This window comes from Eutrigla gurnardus (genome assembly GCF_963514095.1).
Source record: "Eutrigla gurnardus genome assembly, chromosome: 3".
Lineage (NCBI taxonomy): Eukaryota > Metazoa > Chordata > Actinopteri > Perciformes > Triglidae > Eutrigla > Eutrigla gurnardus.
The window spans coordinates 17,215,174-17,239,840 of NC_139917.1; the positions used below are offsets into that span (position 1 = coordinate 17,215,174).

General features: G+C 47.4%; 1 protein-coding gene across 2 annotated transcripts; it reads left to right on the forward strand.

Annotated features, from left to right (window-relative positions):
• LOC311009176 (adhesion G protein-coupled receptor L1) lies at window positions 1-24,425 on the forward strand. 2 transcript variants are annotated; one of them, XM_084003190.1, is made up of 26 exons: window positions 1-776; window positions 8,254-8,373; window positions 10,793-11,006; window positions 11,494-11,603; window positions 12,391-12,405; window positions 13,711-13,918; window positions 14,021-14,285; window positions 14,369-14,708; window positions 14,789-15,082; window positions 15,590-15,693; window positions 15,812-15,997; window positions 16,107-16,145; window positions 16,288-16,468; window positions 16,593-16,715; window positions 16,850-17,067; window positions 17,184-17,357; window positions 17,940-18,152; window positions 18,241-18,461; window positions 18,583-18,649; window positions 18,796-18,884; window positions 19,547-19,715; window positions 19,802-19,951; window positions 20,037-20,133; window positions 20,215-20,325; window positions 21,111-21,134; window positions 21,449-24,425. In XM_084003190.1, the coding sequence occupies exons 2-26, from the start codon at window positions 8,304-8,306 to the stop codon at window positions 23,419-23,421; spliced, it is 5,655 nt and encodes a 1,884-aa protein (XP_083859316.1). In that variant the 5' UTR covers window positions 1-776; window positions 8,254-8,303; the 3' UTR covers window positions 23,422-24,425. The 2 variants fall into 2 exon arrangements, with proteins under 2 accessions (XP_083859316.1, XP_083859317.1); XM_084003191.1 differs by lacking the exon at window positions 12,391-12,405 and having other exon boundaries at window positions 21,114-21,134.
• Window positions 24,426-24,667: the final 242 nt, after the last annotated feature.

Genomic DNA, 24,667 nt, shown 5'->3' on the forward strand with positions numbered 1-24,667 from the left:
ATTTTCTAACACGATTCCTGCCTTTTGTTTTTTTGGTTGTTGTTTTTTTTTAACGCCGAGATATCCTCCCCACATCCGTCCTGATGTGCTGCTGCGCCTCATCACGATTCTTCAAGGATATGCAAAGCGGCTGTCATCGCGTCGACGTTATTTCCCACCAAATGCAAGGATGTAATATCGGAAGCGTTCGCACAACGATGTCAAACGACGCCTGGGCTTGACGAGCTGTATTTAAATCGACGGAGGGAGCAGCAGCTCGGGTCCGTGCGTTAATTTGCCTAATTATTGTTTTTTTTTTTGTTTGCGTGTGATCGCGTATTTTTCTTCCTCCCTATTCGCCCGTCGGAGTTATAAGGCCCGCGTAGCCCGCGCCGTCTCTGGCCATGAATCCCGTGGGAATTATGATACCAACGTGACGCACAGTCACACAGCGCAGCGGGGAAGACATCGAGCCTCGACAGGACGGAGGGAGGGTGTGAGGTCCAGCGGAGCGGAGCCCCGCACACTGATCACGGGAGGAGGACGCCCAGTTGTTGTTGGACACATCGCGCTAATGACTGCCGTATAGCCCCCGCAGGTATCGCCACTGATTGTTTGATTTAAAAAAAAAAAGAAAAAAAAAAGAGATTTTTTTTTTCATGCATCGGGCAGAGCGGAGCGGGAGAAAGGGAGGAGAGTACAGTGGGTGCACGAGGGCGCGGAGAGACGGGATGCGGAAGACGCAGTGAGCGAGGAGGTGGAGGAGGAGGAGGAGGAGGGAAACCGGAGGATTGACGGTAAAATATGGATATAGGCTATGAGGATGCACCCCGCCCCTCCTCTCTCTCTCTCTCTCTCTCTCTCTCTCTCTCTCTCTCTCTCTCTCTCCCTCTCTCTCTCTCTACATGCACACGCGCACATACATGATCAATGAGAAGACAGCAGAGGTGCCTCGCGCCTTTGCTGCTGCTGCTGCTTCTTCCAATGGCCGTGTGATTGAGGGACAGGGCTGCGATGCAGGGCCCCCATACTGCCGTCTGCCATTAAAGCTGGGTCAGTAGTATAGGAGTGTGAGGCACGTGTGCTGTGAAATATTCATGGGCACGTGACGAGGCCAACTCCCGGGCCTCAGAGGAGTGCAGGGAGAAGATGGCATAGTGACTCAGGGTGTCCCACGCTGGCCCACCGGAGGGTCCGTCACGAGTGGGCCCGAGTTATGTCATGTCATTTTACCCTTGTCACACTCCTTCGTGGCGGTGTCTAGTGTGCTGCTGCAGTGAAAAGTGGTGTAAACATGCACACACAAACACACGCGCCGCACACACACACACACACACACACACACACACACACACACACACACACACACACACACACACACGGAGGGTATAAATGCAAGGTTTGGTTTGAATGTGTGCCGGTTGGGTTTGCTGATTCACCACAGATGGGAATATGAGGAGAAAAGAGATGGAGGGAAGGAGGAGCACAGCCCGAGTGAGAGTCCATTATCAATATTTCAGAGAGGGGATGAGAGGACTGGGTCAGTGGAGGAGGCCAGGCAAGGAGGCAGGAGCGGTTCGCCAGCAAGACGACGAACAGGAAGAGAGATGCAGAGGAGTGAAAGAGAGGAATGGAAGAGGAGGGATGCTGAGGGAAGGATGGAGGGATGAGGAGAGTGAGGTTCAGCTCAGAGGCCGACAGGACACATACTCTTCTGTCAGGCTGAATTCCTGATACATTTATAACCTTGAGTGAGTGTGTGTGTGTGTGTGTGTGTGTGTAGAAATGTTAGTGAACATGCATTTTAATGAGGTGACTCAGTTGTGTGCGCGAGACTGCACCGTGCATGTTGGATGGGGAAGGTTTGTTTCCATGTAGGGATCATTTACATCAGCCAGTGAGGAGAAAAGCTAATTGATTTGCTTAAACCACTCAGACACGCACACAAGGACACGCACACACGCACACACGTTGGATGGATTTGACTTGTAAAAGGCCCGACATTTGTCTCTTTTCTGTTCGGACCACCTCACTCAGGTTGCTATCATGCCTCTTTGCACCAGTCAGAGACGTTGAGTCGGCGTCAGTGTGTCTGTGCTGCGAGCCTGTATGCAGGCCTGTTCAAAGCACGGCGGCAAGATTCATATCAGATATGAGATTCGACATCAGTTGGGATTTCACTTCTTGAAAGTTGGCAATTAATATTTCATTATCCATCAGTCCCCCCAAAATAATTGGCTAATTAATTAAACTATGAATGTTTTGTCGGTGAATTACAAAGGAGAAATAGTGAATAAAATGTTTCCCAGGGCTCAAGGTTGCTTGTTTTGTCAAATTTAAAACCATACAAATCATATGACAGCATATGTAAACCAGTGATTCCTCCCGTTTGAGCCCAGGCACAGAATCGTTTGGCATATTTGCTTTAAAGATTATTGAAATGAGTAATCACTCATCAACATAGCTGAAAATTGATTTTCCATCAATTGCCTAATTGCTGTGATTCTGCTGTCCAGCCTACAGTTGTTTTCTTGTTTTCTTGTGATCGGTGGCTTTCAGATAATAATAACCATAATGATATGCATATTATATTTCTTTCTTTCTCAAAATTGAGTATGTAAATATAGATATAAAAGCACAACGTTATATTACTCATTAGAGATCATTATACCGGTATGTTCAAATAGTATCTAGTAGGCAATATGGATACATTTCTATCTGTTAGGATTAAATAACTAAGATATAATAACCAGGCAGGAATGTCTGCTCTTGTTCAAACGATGGTGGGTCAGAACTACCACGTATGGAGACAGCTTCTGTCTTCTAAACGTTATGACCGGAGACACATTCCCACAGTGGGTTTGGTCCCGTGACCCCCCGACGTATTGACGAGCCCGTTCTGCCTTCCTGCGAACAAAAGCTGCCGGATGCACTCGGCTCTGCTCCGTCACACCTCCGTCAATGATTTCACCGAAAGCAGTCGCAGCTTTGGTCGTCACGTATTTTAGTCACACTTCAAGATCACAATCCCGTTCTTTGTCTACGGCGCCTTTGTTGAAACAGCTCATACGACTACGTACTACACACACAGACGGTGCTCAAGGTTGTATCTGCTCTAAATACGTGTTGGTACTCTCCTGACTTTGGACCTCAGTAAGACATAAAGATGATGCAATCGCCTCAAATGCTGTAAGAATAGAACAGGATGTGCAGTCCATCTTTGTGCTAAATTCTCAAACTCAACCATGACGAGACGTGTTCAAGCAGCACAACTGTAGACGTGTCATGTGATTAACATTAGCTATCCATTATGAATAATATTTTTTATGAATATTTAACCAACCCCAAGACATTTGGTTCCCGGCATCTTCGCATATATAGGATTTTACATTTTCCAGTAACTACAATGTCTTTTTTGACCTTTCCTGCGGCATTTCCCCGCTGTTTTATTGTGAAAACTACGAGCAGTGTGCAAGGCTTAATCACAGCAACACAGTGGGCTATTTTAAAAGGATGAATCACAGGTTTAGAAATATGTCATACAGTATCTTCATACTTACATACGTGCATTGAAAGAGTTATTTGTAGCTGTAATTGTTCCTCTTGTGTAACGTTGACATGGATACAATCCTTCATAACAGAATATGTTATTTTATATCGATATATTGATTATGTGATGTGGTGCCTTTCCTGTGAATTCGTCCTTTTAATGGATAAAATAAGCAGACAGGAATATCTGTTTACAGTGAATCCAATATTTCCACACCCCAGTTCTGCTCTTTGATTTACAGCGTTGCTCACAATAGCATAACACATCTAGAGATGCACTTATCGTGGCAAAATCTCTTACAGGCTCTATTCTTGTCCAAAGTGGCCAAGACAAGATCCAAGCTCCAATTTAAGACAAACTTTTGGAAGATACTAACTTCGTCTGGTCCAACATAGAAAATGAGATTCCGGTGGCTGACTTTGTGTAATGAGCTTCTGCATTGGCCCCCAGTTAAAGCAGGAGGACTGTGCGTGTTCATTCAGCTCCATCAGGGACTGTAGCAAACACCGTCACGACTACTCAGAGTATTTCGCTAAAAGGAAACTCAATAAAATAGCTTACAGTAATTTAGAACTATTAACAACAAATCACCTCAGACAGACCGCCAGACGCCGCTCCGGGTCAATACGATCCTGCTAGTTGGTCCTAGCCTCCACAAATCTATTCAAACATTTATTTGAAATGTGTCGGGACAAATTTGCATCACTGCCAGAATGAATAGTTTTGATGCAAAATATTTGCAGGACAGTATTTTACATGATTACCTCCGTTGTATAAAGGCCTTAAGATGGGAAGTCTTCATAGTATGGAGATGAGGCACAATTACTGCGACAAATAAGGAGTGGGAGTTGTGCTATAAGATAAAAAACACTCATTCAGACCAACTTGTAGTCTTCTGGGCCGTTTTTCACTGCGTGTTTGGTGACGTTAAACTCGACTGTTCTGCTCCATCCATAGAGTGATGAGGTTAAAACAAAACTGTGATGAATGACCAAACATTGCTTACATTTTCCTACACCCAGAAAGTGCATATAGTGCAATAAGAGCCAGTGTGCTTTACAGTCAGAGAGAGAGTGCTGAGGGCAGGATTACGATCTTGATGAATATGTGAGGAAACCTATCAATGTTTAATCAACCTTCCTGCAGTCTTACGAAGACACTCAATTCTTTAGGCGAAAGAAAATCATGTGACTTCTCACACAAAAAACCGTGTAGCTGCAAACATGTGGAGTAGTATCGGAAGCCAGCGACGGTTTTTAGCCGCCTTGGCCTTCCATACTTTAGATATCTTTATTTGTGTTCGCATTGTATTCAGTTTGGTCTTTGAGTAGATGACTACATGTGGAAACTGATGTCTAACATTATACAAAATTCAGTGGATGACTTTGAAAATGACTTTTAAAAACACGATCTGGATGTACCCTCATGCACTCTGCTCCCGAAGCCTAACGCTGCTAGCAATGTCCAACACGCACAGTGCAGGTCGTAATGCTCTGAAGTTGGCGCTGAGTGTCGCCTGTGTTTCCTGCCTGCAACAAGCGAATGATTGACAGAGGGCGACACCTCCATTCCCCAGAGCCACGCATCGACCAGACAAACATACAGGCTCTAAAACCCTGTAAGTGGCTTTGACTGCGGTGACTAGGCCTCAGCCCTCTGGGAGCTGTAGAGGTCAATGGTCTGAAACAGCCTCGCAGTCAGAGAAGGCACTGTAGTGTGTTTTAAAATCCTCGCTTAAGCCTTAAATATTATCGACAGCGACAAGAAAGTTCTCAACACTGTTGTTATTAAAAAAAGTATTTCAGCCAGTGAAGCTTTTGCTCTCGCCGTGCTGTCAGGACTCTAATCTGCCTCTCCCCATCTCTTGATTGCTCTCTCTCTCTCACACACACACACATTCACTCTTCCATTACGAACATAACACTACAAGGCTGTTGAAGCGATCTGCCCTCAGGCACTGATAGCTCTCTGACCAAAGGAGGGGGAGGTTACTCTCTGTTTCTCTGTAAATGTTATGGCCTCTGTCGTGGCCCAAAGAGGCTAATATACAGACGAGGAGGAACTCAAAAGGTGCAGATTCTAATGTAGTTTATTGAAATTCTCCTTCTATACAGATCACTGTCACAAAATAGGAGGTGGGGGCTCCACCGCTGGACGCCTGCAACTATTGTGCAATTACCCTCCATTAATCAAATAATCTTGTTTTCCAAACTGTTGCACAATTTCCTGGAACTAAAGAACATCACGACCCACACAGAAAGTCAACATTTCAGCAGAAGTCTAAACCACCGCACCAGATGTAAACCAGTTCATCTACAAGTCACCTTCAATAATGAAACAACATAATAGTGACATTATAAATGCAAATACATTCAGTAACCATTCAATAAACCATGTGATCTTAGAAGCATGCCTTATTTCACGTCACTTTGAATGATTTCCAAAAGGCTGGTATCATTTGCTTCCCACAGCAGTGAGTCAGCCTATTTTCTTTGTTATTTAATGCTTAAAATCTGAAGCCGTTTGACATCTCTGCCATTTAGGTGTGGAAGTAAAGATTATTATTTATCTGAGTACTTTTTGATTAACCAGTCATAGTTCTATTTTGTAGAAAAACTAAAAAAAAAAAAAAGAAAAAAAAAAAGAAATCTACTACAACATTTCCAAAGATACCAAATGTGTCAGGCTGAACATCAGATACATTTACATCAAATGATGCGCAAGACATGCAGAATATTCCCATTTGATTAAATGGTACAGCAATAAAAACAGATGGCGTCTTGTGTTGAATATTTCGCTTCATGGAGAGTTGCATCAAGCTGTTGCAGACAGAATGGAATAAGGTGATTTTAACAACCTCAAAGCTAATAGGACTTAAAATGGGAACACTCCACGTAAAGGGGCTAATTTAATAACCATAATAGTTGCTAATATGTAAATCTGTTGCTACTGAATCCCATAACATAGTTAGATATATGCAGATACATGCAGTGTTTCTGTGTCTACTGTATATGCACATGGTTGGGTGTATGTACGTACTATTCACACTCACTCCCACTTAGAGGAGGCTGCTCCTCCAAGTAGGCCGGCTGGTGGCCTGGGGCTGGATTTTGGTTACAGGCAGGGAGCATGGTGCTGCAAACAGGGGGACTGGGTGTGTGGCTTTGTCAAGGCCCATCAGTGTCCTTGCTCTACTTACTCTCTCAGAGAGAGAGAGAGAGGGAGGGAGAGTGAATGATGGTGGGGGTTGTGAGCAAAAGAACATGCTGCCATAAGGGTTTTGGAGTTGTATTTGTGTGTGTGTGTGTGTGTGTGTGTGTGTGTGTGTGTGTGTGTGTGTGTGTGTGTGTGTGTATGTGTGTGTGTGTGTGTGTGTGTGTGTGTGTGTGTGTGTGATGAACAGAAAGGTTCTCATTCTCAATCTGAGTCTTTTATGTTTCCTGCGTGTATCACAGTGGTCCTGAGGCCTTTATTACAGTCTTGTTGGTTCAGTGGACTTAAAGAAGGCAGAGGTCTCTCTTCTCTTTCAAATGTGTCTGAGTGTGTGTGTCTGAGTGTGTGTGTTTGTGTGTGTGTGTGTGTGTGTGTGTGTGTGTGTGTGTGTGTGTGTGTGTTGGCGTGTGCCTGGTGCAAGTACGCGTCTTTGAATGCATGCTGGACATTTGTTGAGGAGTGACCTAAATCTGTCTGCCATCATTACTGCACAAGAAGACGGAGAGAAAAGCAAGTCACAAACAAACACGCAAGCAAGCACACATGTATTTTCTCACACACACACACACACACACACACACACACACACACACACACACACGCACACACACACACACACACACACACACACACACACACACACACTGGAGACCATCATACTTGATACCATGCACATGCTGTGGCAGCAGATTGGAAAGCTAAGCAGGGGAGTAAAAGTAATGCCATGCATGATGCAGTTCAGCCTCCATCCTCCCTTCTGTCCGGGGCCAAGAGTTCAGTCTATATCAGGGAGTCGTATTACTTCTGTTCTCTCGTATCTCGTCCGCCTGCGTCCTGTATGTTCCCTCGTGAGGCTCCACGGTGGAGCAGCACCCTCGGATCACCTGCGCCATCGCTCAGCTGTTTACCTTGTTACCCTCGCTGGGGAAGAGATCGTCTCCGCGACATCGTTTATTCAGGATTACTCAAAAGTGGCCTAAGCTGAGCCCAGCCCTCTGTGTGTGTGTGTGTGTGTGTGTGTGTGTGTGTGAGGATAGAAAGATTAAGACTCTTTTATGGGTCAGTGGCCACTGTTGCTCCTAGCTAATTACGGACTTAAAACACGTACTCACATGTGTGTGCTTACACTCACAAACACGCACAGATACACACACACACACACACACACACACACACACACACACACACACCCAGCACTCTCTCTGTCTCTCTCTGTCTCTCTGTCTTTCTGTCTCGCTCCCTCAGACTGCACTGTGCTATCACCATGGTAACAGCAGATTGAGGGACTTTTAGCTGCGCCGAATGCTCAATTGTTATCTATTTCTCTCTCTCTCCTCTCTGCCTGTATTATTCTATTCAACTCCGACTCTACTGTTTTTTTCTCACGTGCACCCTTTCGCTGTTGGCATGTTGTATAGACCATCCAACACACACACACACACACTGATCATTCAAGGTAAGGGTGTACTTCTTCACTCTCAATCTTCCACTTCCACTGCTTCCTCCCCCAGGCTCTCCCAACGCGGCTGGTGGTGTGACGTCCTAACTCTTCTTGCCCAGCATGGCTGTGTCACTGTGGTTCCTGGGGGTGTGTGTGCTCGCTCTAGCTCACGTCGCCCCCTCTGGCCAAGGTAAGCATCACAGCACCGAGGTAGTATCACGTCAAATCATGTTGATCCCGATGCAGCAATCAGCTGAGTGAATCACAAAAATGAATAAAAGAGTGAGCGATCGATGATGTCAAAGTCGTCGTGATCGCAGCCCTCTGCCTCTGAAGAAAGGCAAAGTCATCGCGTGACCTACATAGACGGCTTACTAAAAGATGTGAAGGGTGCAGCTTGTTGCTTCAGAAGCCGCCTGTGGCTTCTAGTTAATAAACAATCAGCACACCTGTAGCATACTGATCACACTGACGCTTCAAACCTGGGTTTAATCCTTTCATGTGCACACGATACTCAAGATGATGTGAACAACCGGATTAAAGTTATGGCAATGAGATTTTCTTTAATAACCCTGGTTTACATGGATTAAAATGGCAGTCAGGTGAGTTAGAGATGTGAGAAAGTGAGATCCAGCCTTCAAAGGAAAGAAAAGAAAACAATTAAAATCGCATTCTTGTCAAATTGTGTTTACCGAGCATTTGACAGCCAGACGTATGAGCTTAAACCACTCTTACGACACTGAGAGATGCTGAGATGTGCCCGTGCATCATATCACATGCAGGTGTCGCGGTGGAGGTGAAGCGTGATTCATCTCAACAATCACACTCTGTTTGGCACGTGTCTGCATTTTAAAGATTTAATTAAATCACATGTGAGGTGTTAACAGCACAAGAAATGTGTGTTAATTATGTCACGCTTACATCAAGTACAGCTTAGACTGAGGGAATCAGAGTATACATATTTTAGTGATATTTGTTGTAATTAGGAAATTAGTGTGTATATCAACATCCTGCCGATGGCTATGTCATCAGGCTTATTCCAATAGAACAAACGCATACAAGAGAGGATATCATCTTAATCTTGGCAACTTAAAATGTTACCATTTCTTTAGTGGCGTGGCTCCTTGGACGGCAATGTTGACCACCCCTTTGGTCCAGACTGAAACTCATGATCAAACTTCATGATCCCCAGGGGATGAATCCTGACTTTGGTGATCCCCTGACTCAAGTGAGGTTTACATTTGTGGTTTTCATTGTCTCAACAACTGTTGGATGCAGAGCTATTGCTGGGAAATTTGGTAAATGTGGGGCCAAGCATCAGCATGTAAGCATCGTCACTGTGAGATGTTGGCAGGCTGCCACTTATGTCTTCCCCAACTTAACGGAAATGCAATATTAAACTGGAAGATTGCCCATTTAGCTCCCCTGGGACTGAAAAATGAAGCCAAGTCAGAAGTGCCAAAAACTCCCAAAACTCTATAGCTTATTTCCCCTGTTTATGATAACTGCATGGGGGTGAATTTTCATATATCTCACCCATTTAAATTATATTAAAACTTAAGGTTATGCATAATTTAGGGCCTTGGTGGCTGCCATCACCGGTTTACCCGAGTCTCACACCTCTTGGCTGCGTCAGGCCTGGCACCGACACAGAGAGAGCATGCTGACACCAGAGGGATTATGTGAGCCTTGTCCTGCTTTCATTCAAAATCCTTCCTGTGGGTTTGTGATGAGGTGTGGATGTGTTTATTTGTGCTTTGGAACGTAACCGCTGCGCAACAAAATAATGTTTTCTCATTCTGAGTCACCGCTTTGTTCCCTTGACCACCGCTGTGCTCTCTCTCTCTCGTTTGTTGAGCCCGACAGAAGGGGCGAATTCAGAAAGCTGTGTTCTCAAACAGCGACCAGCAATATGACGACATATTATACCTTTAACATATGTAGCCAGTATCTGCTCTCATTATACCTGGGTTGTTAGCTTAGCTTGTTGCACTAAAAGACACTTGAAGGAATCAGCTTTTCGTGTTTGTCCAAGTAGGACAAACACGTTCAGGTCCATTACAAACAAGCCTGTTTTTCACGAGCCAAAATTAGCATCCCAATGAATATCACAGTTGTTAATGTTAATAAGGACGTACCTTGCTATACAAAGCTAGCGCTAGCGTTAGCTGCTGACTAGTGTTAGCTGCTGACTAGCGTTAGCTGCTGACTAGTGTTAGCTGCTGACTAGCATTAGCTGCTGACTAGCATTTGTCACGCTAATGAGCTACACGCTAACGAGCTACACTCACCGAGGGTCACTTTTCCCCAGTACCACCTTCTGGCCCAAATATGTGGCCCAGCCACTTTGAGCTCAGAAACCTACAGCATGGCGTCCATATTTTATAGTCTATGTAGCCGTTCATACAGGCAGCCACAAAACGCATTATTCCTGAATTCCTACGAAGATCAGATTCATTTGCTTTCAACTTTAGCATCCCAATGATTAACTGGATTTTCCAAATAATTGCAGTCTGTAGACAAAGTAAGTGCTGACTGTTGTTAATAATTTTTTTAATCTTTTCCTCCTGCCTCCACCTTTACCCTCCGGCTCATCTTATCCCCCCCAGCAATGTCCCGGGCTGCCATGCCGTTCGGGCTGCTGCGCAGGGAGCTGGCATGCGAGGGTTACCCCATAGAGCTGCGCTGCCCAGGAAGTGACGTGGTCATGGTGGAGACCGCCAACTATGGACGCACCGATGACAAGATCTGTGACGCAGACCCCTTCCAGATGGAAAATACACAATGTTACCTCCCTGACGCGCTCAAGATCATGGCCCAGAGGTGCGTATTTGCCGCGTTAGGCATCCTGCTGACCGTGTCCATGTAAGAGCTTAAATTGTACAGCAGAACCTGGAATGTCATTGTTGTGCTCTTTGAGTACGTGCAAACATTTTGGGAAGCAGTTAAACCAATCGATGAGAGCATCTACTGTTTCGTATATAAAGTATGTGTGCGCTGGCATACGGCTCACGCATGGATTCATGGAGGAAACGTTAGACAAAGCCAATACTTGTGTTGCGCGTCCTGTGTATGTGAGCATGTAGTAATCTCTCCAGCTGAGGCTGAGTGCCTGGCTGCGCCATTAGCTGTGTACTCAGCAGTGTTTTCCTCGAAGAAGTGATCAATATTCAGTGAGAGGGAAAAGGGAGAGAGTAGACAAATGGAGTGTCCTTCGCTTCCCCTTTCCTGTCTGTTAATCACTCTCCTTCCCTTCATTGTTTTCTCTTTCCATCATCCCTCATCCATCCATCCATCCGCTGTCCTCCAGGTGCAACAACAGGACTCAGTGTGTGGTGGTCGCAGGGGTCGACGTCTTCCCAGACCCCTGCCCTGGAACATACAAGTACCTGGAGATCCAGTATGAGTGCGTCCCTTACAGTAAGTATGCATATACTGTATGTATATATATATATATAAACACACACACATTCACACACACCAACATGATCACAAGCAAATATGAGATTTAACCTATTTTGTCAAGCTGCATTGTAGGTTTATTGTGTTTTCCGTTTGTTCTTATAACCTCTGATGCCAACTGAGAGATTGATGGATAGAAATATTATTTTTTTTTCTCAGGGAGTTTGTGTGTGTGTGTGTGTGTGTGTGTGTGTGTGTGTGTGTGTGTGATTGTGAAATACATAATGGAAGTTGGATGTAGAAAGTACAGGGAGGGAACATAGTGCATTTGCATTCTGTATGTCTTCTGTACGTGTGTGTGTGTGCGTGTGTGTGTGTGTATGCGAGAGTGCACATATGCACTTGCGCGTGCATGCGTGTGTGTTTTCTTTTTCAGATTCAAGCCACGGGAGTTCCTCTCTTTTCTCCACAGGAGCCTGATTGAGGGAAGGAGAGATCAGGGGAGGTGGTGGGAGGGGGGAAGGGGGGAAGGGGGGAGGCTGGGGGTGTGAAGGCGAGGGGGGGGGGGGGGGGGGGATGCTGGATCTCTTTTGTGCTTCTTCTTTCTTTTATGTGAACTATAAAGCTTGTGGTGAGAATGAGTTCCAAAGTCTTTATCTGTGCAATTCTTTCTTTCTTTTTTCTTTCTTTCTTTTTTTTCTGTCTTTCTCTCTTGCTTGTTTTCTTGCTTTTCTTTACTTCCCCTTCTTTCACCCTCTGACTTCTCTTTCTTTCTCTCCCTCTTTTTTTTCCTATGCTTGAGTAGAAGTGGACCAAAAAGGTAAAGACAAAACATTGTAGCATCTTGATCTCTTATCCCCCGACCCCCCCTCTTTTCTCTCCTTCTCTTCCTCTCTCTCCTACCATCTCTCTCTTCCTCCTACCCTAGGACGTTGTTTCGTAGTCATGCTGGATGTTGCCCCCCTTTTTTTCATTTCCTACTCGGTTACTCCACCCCTCCCCATTTTATCCATCTCTTGTTGTCGAAACCCTTCCTTTTATTCAATTTTATCCAGGTTCTGCACCTAGTCTCTCTGCCTCTGTTCTCTCTTTCTTTCTGTCTGCAGTTTCCTCCCCCTCTTCCTCCTCTCTTGCTCCTGGTCGATCTCTCTCTGTCTCTTGTATCTCCCCCTCTGTCTCTTCTGTCCACACACAAACATAAACACAACTCCTCACACAGATGTAAACATAATCTCCCTATCTTTTCTCTCTTTCACTCTATAGTTCCTTTTTTCACACACAAGCACCTTCTCTTTCTTTCTTGCAATCATTCCTCCCGGTCATTCCTTCCTACTTGTCTGATCATCCTCTTCATGCTTATTTTCCCTTTTCTTCCCTTATAGGAAGAGCCCCTTATTTATCTTCATAGGAAAAATAAGACCAAATGTGTGTGATTGTTTATCCTTCTGGATGTGTGCTTACCAAGCACTGCTTCTGTGTGTGTGTGAGTGTGTGTGCATGCCTATTTGCATGCCAGTGTGAGACTGTACAGTATACATATGTGTCCATACAGTTCTTGACATGTGGGTGGACCAACCGTTGTGCTCGGCGTAAACTAACCAGCCCTCTCATTCACTTCAAGGCAAAATTTAGCCCTGCCTTCTGCGTCCCTGATTCTACCTCACACTCTTTTTCACTCTTTTTGCACTAACCCACACATACACGTACACACGCACAAACACACGCACACACACACGCACACTTCCACAAAGCACATAAGTACACTCACACACCTTTCATTGCAGTGTCCCTGTTGTATTACTCACCACACGCACACGCTAACAGTGTGTGATTTTCAACACTTTTACGTCTCTTCTGTTGCTCGTCTCGAGATCAGCACAGGTGTTTTAAATTCCTCTCTCTCTCTCTCTTCTCTTCATTCTTTTTTTTCTCCTCGCTGCATCAACTACATCTAATTCGATCCATTTTTCATGCATCCATCCTTTTTCTCCCCGCCTCCACTATCTTTTCAATCTTTTCCTCTTCCTCACTTCCCTACCCCGCTCTTCTTCTTCTTCTTTTTCTTCTTCCTACCTCTTTTTTTCTCGCATCCTGCTGTCTTACCCTCCTCACACCCGTCTTGCAGTTTTCGTGTGCCCTGGCTCGCTGCTCAGCATCCAGCCGGCCTCCTCTCTCCTGGAGGCGGAGCATCAGTCGGGCGCGTGGTGTAAGGACCCGCTGCAGGCCGGCGACAGGCTGTACGTCATGCCGTGGACGCCATATCGGACCGAGGTGCTGTATGAGTACGCCTCCTGGGACGACTACCGCCAGAACAAAGTCACCACCACCTACAAGTGAGTTATGTCTCTCTGTGTGTACACTACAGAATACAGAGTGTTTGTGTCGGACCTGTAGGATCTTAAGACACTTCGTATTTTTATCATTCTCTGTCCTAGGTTGCCTAGCCGCGTGGACGGCACGGGGTTTGTGGTGTACGACGGCGCCGTGTTTTACAACAAGGAGCGAACGCGCAATCTGGTGAAATATGACCTGCGGACGCGCATCAAGAGCGGCGAGGCAGTGGTGGTCAATGCCAACTACCACGACACCTCGCCTTACCGTTGGGGAGGGAAGTCAGACATTGATCTGGCGGTGGACGAGAACGGCCTTTGGGTGATCTACTCTACTGAAGCCAATAATGGACGCATCGTGGTCAGCCAGGTACAGGAGGAAGGAAAACAGATCGATGATTGGGAAGAGAAGATGGGTTTTATTACTGATTTCTCCCCCCCCCCTGTTTGCAGGTGAACCCGTACACTTTGCGCTTTGAGGGTACATGGGCCACTGGCTTTGACAAGCGTGGTGCGAGCAACGCCTTCATGGCCTGTGGTGTCCTCTACGCCGTGCGCTCGGTCTTCCAGGATGATGAGGGGCAGGCGGAAGGCCGAGTCGGCAGCGACATGGTGGTCTATGCCTACGACACCAGCCGCGGACAGGAGCTGCCTGTTCAGATACCATTCCCCAACCCGTACCAGTATATCTCCTCCATAGACTACAACCCTAGAGACAACCAGCTGTATGTGTGGAATAACTACTACGTGCTGAGATACCCGCTACAGTTCACACCACCACCGCCCACGAAAGGTTCGTGGAACAAGCGCCCTCGTGTATCTAGACATACTTGTGAGGAAACTAGAGAATCAACGGTGTTTTCCTCCCTCAAGGTCCCCTCTCCTCCCTGATGACGACCGTCCGCTCCTACACGGCCACCGTTGCGCTGACCCCAGTGCGGCCGTCAGCTTCTCACCCCATCGGCGTCATCAACAGAGGACCCTTTGACCAGCGGCCGATCACAGCCATGGTCCCTCTGACGCCGCGCCCACCGCTGCGTGTCCCCTTGGCTCCCGGGGGCCCCGGTCAGGTCGGGGGATGCGAGGGCCGGGTGGCACGAGGGGTGCAGTGGCCGCCCACGCTGAAGGGAGAGACAGTGGAGAGGCCCTGCCCAAAAGGGTCCCTGGGTAGGTGTGGCGTGTGTGTGTGTGTGTGTGTGTGTGTGTGTGTGTGTGTGTGTGTGTGTGTGTGTGTGTGCAGATGTGAGCATGCCAACCTGTGTGTTGCATGTGTGTGTATCTCGTTTCCCTTTGAAATGTAGTCGGATGCCCCCTCTTTGAACTTGCCCTCAGATGAGAGAGAGAGAAGAAGAAAGAGGTTACAGTGTCAAGAGAAGCTGGGTTCATCAACTCTTCCTCTCGCTGTGCAGCTGTCTTCCTCACTCCTCTGAGCAAAAGCTGTTATGTGGATTATGTAGATAAGCCTGTGGTGCATTTTGCCTTATCTTCATCATGTTGAATGATTTTTTTTACGTTAGTACAGAGGTGACGATTCCTCTGGGGAATAATCTAATATCAAATTATCAGAGATCAACAAAAACAATGTAACAAAGTAACAAACCATCTCAGGTCCTGTAAAACCTGAGCTGTGCTTTCTCCTTCTGACAGTCACTGTCATGCTGTCTGTCTCTGCAGGTATTGCTTCCTATCAGTGCATGCAGTCTCCAGTGGGCTGGAGCTCCAGAGGGCCTGACCTTTCAAACTGCACCTCTCCCTGGGTCAGCCAAATTGCACAGAAGGTTAGTCACACATTCACACAAACACACACCCACGCAAATCCCCTAAAGCCAGTCAGCAAGCAGTTCTCTCTTAAATGTCAAAATATTTGACATTACAAACACCCCCGCCTCACTCCAGATTAAGAGCGGAGAGAACGCGGCCAACATCGCTGGGGAGTTGGTCAACCTGACCCGAGGACGGATATACGCCGGTGATGTCAGCATGTCCGTCAGGCTAATTGAACAGCTATTGGACATCCTGGACTCGCAGCTCCAGGCCTTGAGACCAGCCAATAAAGAGTCAGCGGCACGCAATTACAACAAGGTAAATTGTTCCTGTTGTCGGTGCAGACGTGTACCTGACCTTTGTTGGAAATGAGAGCGGAAATGTCAGTGATGACGACTCTAACAATAGATGTTTTTCTTCTTTTCAGCTGCAGAAGAGGGAACGCACATGCAGAGCTTATGTTCAGGTAAGATGGCTGGATGGATGATGGATGGATGGATGGATGGATGGATGGATGGATGGATGGATGGATGGATGGATGGATGGATGGATGGATGGATGGATAAAGGGGTAAGAAAGTAAGTTAACTCTCTCTTCCCCTCTGTCAGGCGGTTGTTCAGATAGTGGATAACCTGTTGGGTCCGGAGGCTCTGGTGTCCTGGGCAGATATGAGCGGCGTTGACCAGTCCCGCTCAGCATCGCTGCTATTGGACGCAGTAGAGAAAGGAGCATTTCTATTGGCCAACAACCTCTATGAAGGCCGCTTCAGTGACAGGGCACCTAATGTCGGTATGTGGTCTCTCTCTATCTCTTTCTTTCCTTTGCTCCTCTGAATGTCTAAAACAAACATTGAACAGCAAAATGATCAGCTCTTCTAACCTTCGCATGTGTCTGCTGCCGTGTGTGTGCACAGATCTGGAAGTGTATGTACTAAATACAGAGGCAGACATACAGGACCTGACGTTCCCTCACTCCTACGACAGCGACAGCATCCTGCAGATATCAGCACTGGCTCTGCAACAGTACAGCAACAATGGTTTGTGACACACACCAAAACGTGTTATACAGCTCTGTGTAATAAAGTATATTGCCTGGGTTGTGCCAACCATAGGTGGGACAAGTATTAAGTAGTAGTAAAGTCTCGGGGTGAATGTGCCCTTTCCTCTGCAGGCCAGGTGAAGCTGGTCCTCTCCCTCTTTAAGAACCTGGGATCCTTCCTGACCACCCAGAACTCAACCCTGCGGCTCGGATTGGGGCTGAGCCAGGGATCGGAGGCCGGGCGTAGGAGCCTGGTGGTCAACTCCCATGTCATCTCCGCCTCTGTGCACAGAGGAGCCAATCGAGTGTACCTCTCCGAGCCGGTGATCTTCACACTCAGGCACCTGCAGGTCTGTTTGGAAATCTGTCCAGCTTAATACAAGCAAATTCCTTTTTCTGCAGAATCTAGTCACAAAGTATACGTCTAGGCACTGATATATGTGTGGGTGTGCTTGTCTCTCCACAGCTGGACAACCACTTTGGGCCCAACTGCTCTTTCTGGAACGGAACAGGGGTTTCTGGGAGTGGGAGGTGGTCTACACAAGGTTGCCGCCTGTTACACACCAACAATACGCACACCACCTGTGCCTGCAATCACCTATCCAGCTATGCCGTCCTCATGACGTATCAGCAACCTGCCGTGAGTAACGCACCTAATTGTGTTCATTTTGTTTCCTTTTCTCTGTATATTTAGCATTCGTGTGTATTTTATGAACGGTCCTATAACACATTATTACTGACACTACTGCTGCTTTTCAGTCGGCCAGGTGCCAAACCTTAACTTTATACCATAGCTCCATCCTCAAACAATAAAGGCTTCCTGTTTCCACCTGCTGGGGACTTCACCCCCATCCCGCTGTCCAAAATGTTGTTTAAAAGTCACGCACAGAGGGGGGGTGATAATTGTGGGTTGCAGCTGTAAGAGAAAGAGAGTGATAAATGCTGCCGGCTTGTTTGTCCTTCCATTAAATTGAATTAAGTGTTTCTCTGAGAGATATTCCCTCTTTGTTTTGTGTGATTTCATCCAATCGGATAGATGTTATCCAACACAGTGACACACAACCAGATGCAAAGACACAGGAGCACTCGACACCACAAAATACATGAGAAGACATGCTCACACACACCTCTTCCTGTGCTCATACATGTGTACCCTTTATGGTGAGTTATATAATGTTCTTTAATCTCTCTGCACCTTCCTTCCCGTCTGCTTCTCCATCAGTCCGGGGTCGGTGTAGAAGAGCTTCTTGTCTACGTGGTTTCCTGGGTCGGCATCTCTGTAGCGCTGGTCTGTTTAGCCACCTGCCTTACCACCCTTTGCTGCCAGGGGGCGCCCTGGCACACAGACCACAGCACCATCCACTGCAACCTGTGGGCCAACCTGCTCATCACTGAATTGCTCTTCCTTGTTGGTGCCAACAAGACGCAGTACACAGTGAGTGCTCAGGCATTACTGCCGTATTTAAACGCGTGTTGTTTAAGGTTTGGTGATTCAGTCCTCCTTCTCCATTTAAAACGTGCAGGTTGTGTGCTCCATCATTGCTGGCCTGCTGCATTTTTCGCTGCTCTCGGTGTTTTGCTGGTTGTGTCTGGAGGCGGTGGAACTGTACTTGCTGCAGCGGGAGGTGTTCGAGGGACGGAACTCCAGGAGGAAGTATTTCTACCTGTGTGGCTACTCTATTCCTGGGCTGGTGGTGGCCGTGTCGGCAGCCATAGACTTCAGAGGCTACGGCTCAAAAACTGCGTATGTTGACTAATGTGTGTGTGTGTGTAGGTCTGCATGTTTTTGGATGAAGACAGTTACTGATTTTGAGATTCTGATTTTACTGTGATTTGTGTGTGTGTGTGTGTGTGTGTGTGTGCAGATGCTGGCTGCGAACAGACAATTACTTCATCTGGAGTTTCCTTGGACCTGTCGGCGTCGTCATTACGGTGAGAGTTCATGAACTCGTGCAACCTTTTCATGCATTTTCATGTATTTTTAATCATCCGTGCATAATAACATCACGTCGTGTCATTATTCATGAATACACAATGAATCGTGTTCGCTGTTTGTTACCTTTTTTTTTTTGCCTTAGTTGAACCTGGTTGTCCTGGTGATGACCTTACATAAGATGCACAGCACTGCTGCGTTGAAGCCAGACTCCAGTCGCCATGACAACCTGAGGTAAGTGTACAGTGTCTCATGCTGATTTATTGTGGGTGAATATGTGTCATTGTGTTGCAGTGTCAAATCACACAGTCATTTTTTTAAATAAAGTAAAGTAAATAAATATGATAAATGGTGAAGTTGATTTTGGAAACTGAAACACAAACTTGTGTTTGAATGTTTTCTCTTCGCACACCAACCCTCTTTTTGTCCACGGTCTGTCCACGTCTCTGCCATTTAAAGCTACAGTTAACTAAAGCTTTCACCTGTAACTCCAAAATCAGGGCCCTCTGTCTCCTTTAAATGCTCCTGATGCCATTATGGAAGATTCCACCATGCTAGAAGAAAAACAGCCAATCAGGGCCGAGGACTCTCTAACGCAGCTGTCAGTCACAGTTTAGCAGCTGCATTAGAGGCTGCTCGACTCTGATTGGTTGTTTTTCTGGAGGCGAGGTGGTATCTTCCATATGGCATTATGGGCACTAAAAGGAGGCAGAGGAACATGATTTTTCGCAGGTTATGTGGCTCACACTGGCAGGATATCATGAGCAAATATGACAAAAACATATTGTTTTAACCAACTGTAACTTAAACCTAACATAAAATCAAATGAACAGATTCATGTGAGCGAACTCTTGTTGAAATCTCCTGTCAGAATTCAAATGAAATGTGATTTCCAGGGCGTGGGCGGTGGGCTCCCTGACGCTGCTCTTCCTGCAGAGTGTCACATGGTCCTCGGGCCTGATGTTCCTCTGTGCTCCGTCTCTCCTCCTGGCTTACCTCTTCTCCTCCCTCAACACCGCCCAGGGCCTCCTCATCACCATACTGCACTGCACCCTCGCCAGGAAGGTCTGTCTCTGTGCCATTACGTAACTCCAGACCCAATCTGTTACCCCATCATTTATGACTTAAGACTAAAGACACATTGCATGCAGGGTCAGAAGGACTACGGCCGATGCCTGCGCCTCTCGCAGTGCTGCGCCACTTCCTCGTCCAGCTCCCCGGACTCGGTGAAGGGTGCCGCCCTGCGCTCCAACAGCCGCTACACCAGCAGCCAGAGTCGGAGAGCTACCGCTAACAGACAGGTACATTGCCATACAGTGGATCTCTAAGTCTCTCGCTCTTTGCCTCTCTCTCACTGTGACCGTGTTTGATGTATTTCTGTGCCAGAGTCGTATCAGGAGGATGTGGAACGACACCGTTCGCAGACAGACTGAGTCGTCTTTCATCGCTGCAGACGTTAACAACACACCGACTCTCAACCGAGGTTAAGATTTGACCTCTTTTAAATGTCAGCGTCGGCTCCTCTGTTCTTCAGTGATATTTATCTCTCTCATTCTCTCTTCAGCTGCTTTGGGGAACCACTTTCTCACAAATCCAGTGTTGCAGACTCATGCTGGGGCGTCTCCTTACGACACAATGCTGGCCCAGGGATACAACCAACCCTTCACCTCAACAGGTACATTTCATCACAATGGATTCTTCCTAACTACAATGTTTTCTACACTTACTCTCCCTCTTTATGTTGGTATTTTACTGTCTTTAATTATATGTACTCGTACTACCTTGCAAAACTCTTACGTTATTGCCACAATTTTCTGCACTTAGTCTACTTTTTGGGGGGTTTGTGTGTCAATAGTTATGCTGGATTTGTGAGGGCAATATAGACATCATGATGGAGATGTTTAAAAAGCCTGTATATCTGAAATATGTGCAGATTTAAAACAATTTTAACAAGATAACAAAAACAATTATAATTCAATCCAATCCACTGACTGATTTAAAAAAGGTCTCAAGACATTTCTTTTTAGCAAAACTTTTGGTTCCCTCTCTTAGATGTTTAAAAAAAAAAAAAACTTTTTATTTTTAACAAAACTGCTTTAACCTGTAGCCCTTTGAGATCTTCGGATGAAAAGGGCACTATAAATAAAATGTATTATTTATTTATTATTAATTATTCTGGCATACATTCCTTATAGCTGCTATCTATGTGATAAAGTAATATTGGCCAATAATATCTGGGGATTGATTTATCGCTTGGACTCCTGAAGTGGCGTAAGACATTTGCCCAGTACATTCCCTGTTTCTTTACATTCTGAATGTTTGCAATTAAAACATTTAAAAATATGTTTTGGTTTTTCCCTGTGTGGTGTTATGTTTCTATATTTTGATCTGGAAATGTCTGTCTTTTAAATGTTTTTTTGACACTTTCCCTCTCTGTCTCTCTGTCTCAACGTGGACCAGTAGGAACCTTCAGAAACAAACAGAGTATGAGCTCCCCTTTGTTGTGCTCACTCGAGTCATCGAGCGTCACTTCCCTCTGCAATTCATAGATCGGCTGTCAGTAATTATTGACAGACCATGAAGACATAACATACATCTCTCCCATGTGGCTACATAACCAAACATTTCATAAAACAATATTCTCAATATCGAAATCTTCTTGGGGAAGCCGAGCCCTCAGTAGGCAGATGAACCCGAAACAATGCTCATCCATTCATAAGTTCATTCATCTGATTCTCTTCATGTAAATCTGTTATGATATCCCTGTTTGGTAACTGTCGTCCTGTTTCCCCCAACAGAGGGTGTAGTGTCCCAGAGCCAGGAGTCCTGTGGGTTGGACAGCGTGTGTCTCAATGGAGGCTACACCCCCAACACCTTCACCCTGCACGGTCTGGGAACCACTCCCGGGTCCCGAGCCGGCGTGGTGGGCAGCACTGACCTTCTGCGGGAGGGAGGAGTCGGGATAGGAGGTGATGACATCTCCCCAGCCCTCCTCACCCCCCACGGGGCCACAGATCTCGGCAGCGGTGCCGGGATGCGTCGCAATCTGTCCGACGCAGCCGCGCTGGAGAAGATGATCATCTCAGAGCTGGTGCAGAGCAACCTGAGGCCCTCGGTTGCCATGCCTGTTCCTCCTGAGCGCTACGGGAGCCTGGCGAGGCCCCACCACCATGACAGGGCGGCTCTCACGCACACTGCCACTTTGACTCGACACGCACAGCCGCCCCAAGAGGGCTGGGCCGCCACCATGCAGCCAAACGCACGGCACAACGCCCAAGAGGGCTGGACACACGCTCGGCACCACACGCAAGAAGCTGAGACGCATCCCACGACTCGTGGACAGGAACACGCGACAACGCCACGCTTGCAAGATGGCTGGTCACACGCACGAGTTCCTGGAGACCCTGAGTCCCGCGAGCTGCTTAAGGATGGGGACAGGTCGCTGCAGGGTACTCTGAGTCGCCGCGGGCTACAAGACAGACAGCAGGCGCGCCCCCCCGATGTTCAGGCGCGGCCCTACTCCACCCTCAGCCGCACACCTGGCACCCTGTCCCGCCACCGCGGCACGGTGGAGCCGAGCGGAGGGACGGACAGGGAGAGAGACAGGGAGCGTTACCGGGACAGGCCCCTCCCACCTCCTCCTCCCCCTCCCCCGCAGGAGTCTGAGCCCCTGTACAAGGCTCTGGAGGAGCCGCTGCTGATGAAACAGAGGGAGGCAGGTGTGGAGGCATGGCGAGGCGGCCAGGACAGAGAGAAGGACGAGACGTTTCTCTTAAAAAGAGACGAAATGATGGACGAATGGAGGGGAGCGACCGAGAGGGGGAGGGACGAGAGTTTTACCTCTCAGACGAGAGATGGAGAGATGGACGAGTGGAGAGCTGAAATGGGGAGAGGGAGGGAGGAGTCTCACCTGCTGGAGAAGAGAGGTGGAAGGATGGAAGTGTGGCGGGGGGAGACCGACCAGGAAGAGACTTTTATAACGCAGAAGAAAGACTTTGCGGTCGACGGATGGAGAGGAGGGATGGACAGAGAGAAAGATGAGTCCTTGTTTTTAAAGGACAGAGAAGGATGGAGGGCAGGGATGGAAAGAGAAAACGAGAAACAGAAGGATCGAGTGCTGGATGTGTGGAGAGGAGGGATGGATATAGACAGGGAGGAGTCATTCCTGTTCGACAGCAAAGATGGCGGTCTTGACGGGAGGAAAAGAGGGAAAGATAGAGGGTCTCTTCGGTATCACGGCGAACGAGAGGATTCTGACAGCTTTGCTCTGCCCTTGACCCCTGACCTTGACCTTGACCCCGACTCCTCACCGATCTACGCCAGAGATTCAAACCCCTCCCCGCTCTACCCCGGAGACCGCCGCTCACCTCCGCTCAGCATCTTCCCCCGAAGCTCGCCCCCGACGAACATATTTGCCCCTCGAGATACACACTCTCCTCCAAACAATCTCTACTCCCGCCACTCGCCGCAGGTGTACAGCCGAAGCAGCTCCCCGCCTCGCTTCTACACCCGCACCTCCCCTCCAACCCTCTCGTACCCGGACAGCAGCCCTGAAGGCCCAGAAGAGGTCAGCAGCCCCACTGGCCAGCCCCAGCGGCCCGCCCTGGAACTGCCCTACAGCCTGGGGCGACCCCCGCTCGGCCCACGGCCCAATCACCTGCAGACCTTCTACCAGCCGCCGCCGCTGGCGTCCAACGGAGAGGCAGTTTACACAGCAGAGCCGACCTCTGAGGGAGACGACGGACAGATGCAGCGGGTGACGAGCCTGTGACTAGGGCGGTGGTGATTGGGGCATAGAAACCAGGGACGAGGAGGAGGATGGCGATAATTGCAAAAAAATAAAATGATGATCCTTCTGGATGGAAGTGATGAAGATTATGATGACGAAGAGGATAATGATGATGGATGACGAAGGTAATGATGACGACAGCGATGGCTCCTCCCTGCTTCTATCTCCCGATCACCACGAGACTTCCCCCTTTTCATGTTTTGTTACTTTTCTATGACTGTGATCCATTTATAACTCTTCCTCCTCCACTTCCTCTCCTTAACTTCTCCTTCCCCGAACCCCCTGCTGTGTCTTCCCCGTCTCATCGGTGCTCATCCTTATTGGCCCATTGTCTAAGATTCTGTTGGTTCATCGGCCGGCGGTCGCCCCTTCCCCGTAGCAAGCAAACAGTGTGTCAAAGAAGCACTTGTGTGTTGCCAAAAAATCCTTTCAAAGAACATGTGCATGACTTTTTAGTGGCTTTACAAGGTTACATACTGTAGGAGGAAAGTGCTGAAGTGTGTGTGTGTGTGTGTGTGTGTGTGTGTGTGTGTGAGCGCGAGTGTGCGTGTGTAGCTTGATGAGCATGCATGTGTGCAAGGAGGAGTGTGTGTGAGCGCGTGTATATACATCATTCTTGTATAATTAATGTATTACAGTGAAGCATTTTATCAATATCAACTGGGGGGCCTCTTACACACATCCCCCCCCCCCCACCCTGACTGATTTTGAACTCTTGACCAATCCCATTTCACATCCAGACGTTTGACCCCACCTCCACCTCGGCCCCCCCTTCCTCCGCCCCGCCACAAACTGTTGGTGATGGCACGCGTTGCCATGGAGCTTGTCATAGCAACAGAACTATTGACTCTAGAGCCAGAGATCATATGAAACCTCAGAACTTTTCTGCAACCCCCTGAGATCCTTGTACATATCGACCTCAAGTGTTCTGATTGTCTTGTATTGCTATTGAAGTTCAAGTAAACATGTGAAATAAATGTCACTGTCTTTCTCTTTGTGGGGATGTACAGAGAGAGGAGGGGGGGGGGGGGGGGGGGGTACTGTTGATGCATGTAATAAACAGAGACTGAGTTAGACTGATAAAAAATACTGTTACAGACTGATTGAATGTAACGAAGTCTACTATATGTAAAGTAATTGGATTATATTTCTACTCCACGACACTTCAGTGGCAAATATTGCACTTCTTACTCCACTACTTTTATCCGACAGCTACACTTACTATGTT

Excerpts from the sequence above, each read along its gene's own strand:
- LOC311009176 (XM_084003190.1), top strand. The coding sequence starts at position 8,304 with ATGGCTGTGTCACTGTGGTTCCTGGGGGTGTGTGTGCTCGCTCTAGCT. Across the intron at positions 14,286-14,368 it reads GACGCATCGTGGTCAGCCAG|GTGAACCCGTACACTTTGCG; the intron begins GTACAGGAGGAA and ends CCCTGTTTGCAG. Across the intron at positions 18,462-18,582 it reads GGCTACGGCTCAAAAACTGC|ATGCTGGCTGCGAACAGACA; the intron begins GTATGTTGACTA and ends GTGTGTGTGCAG.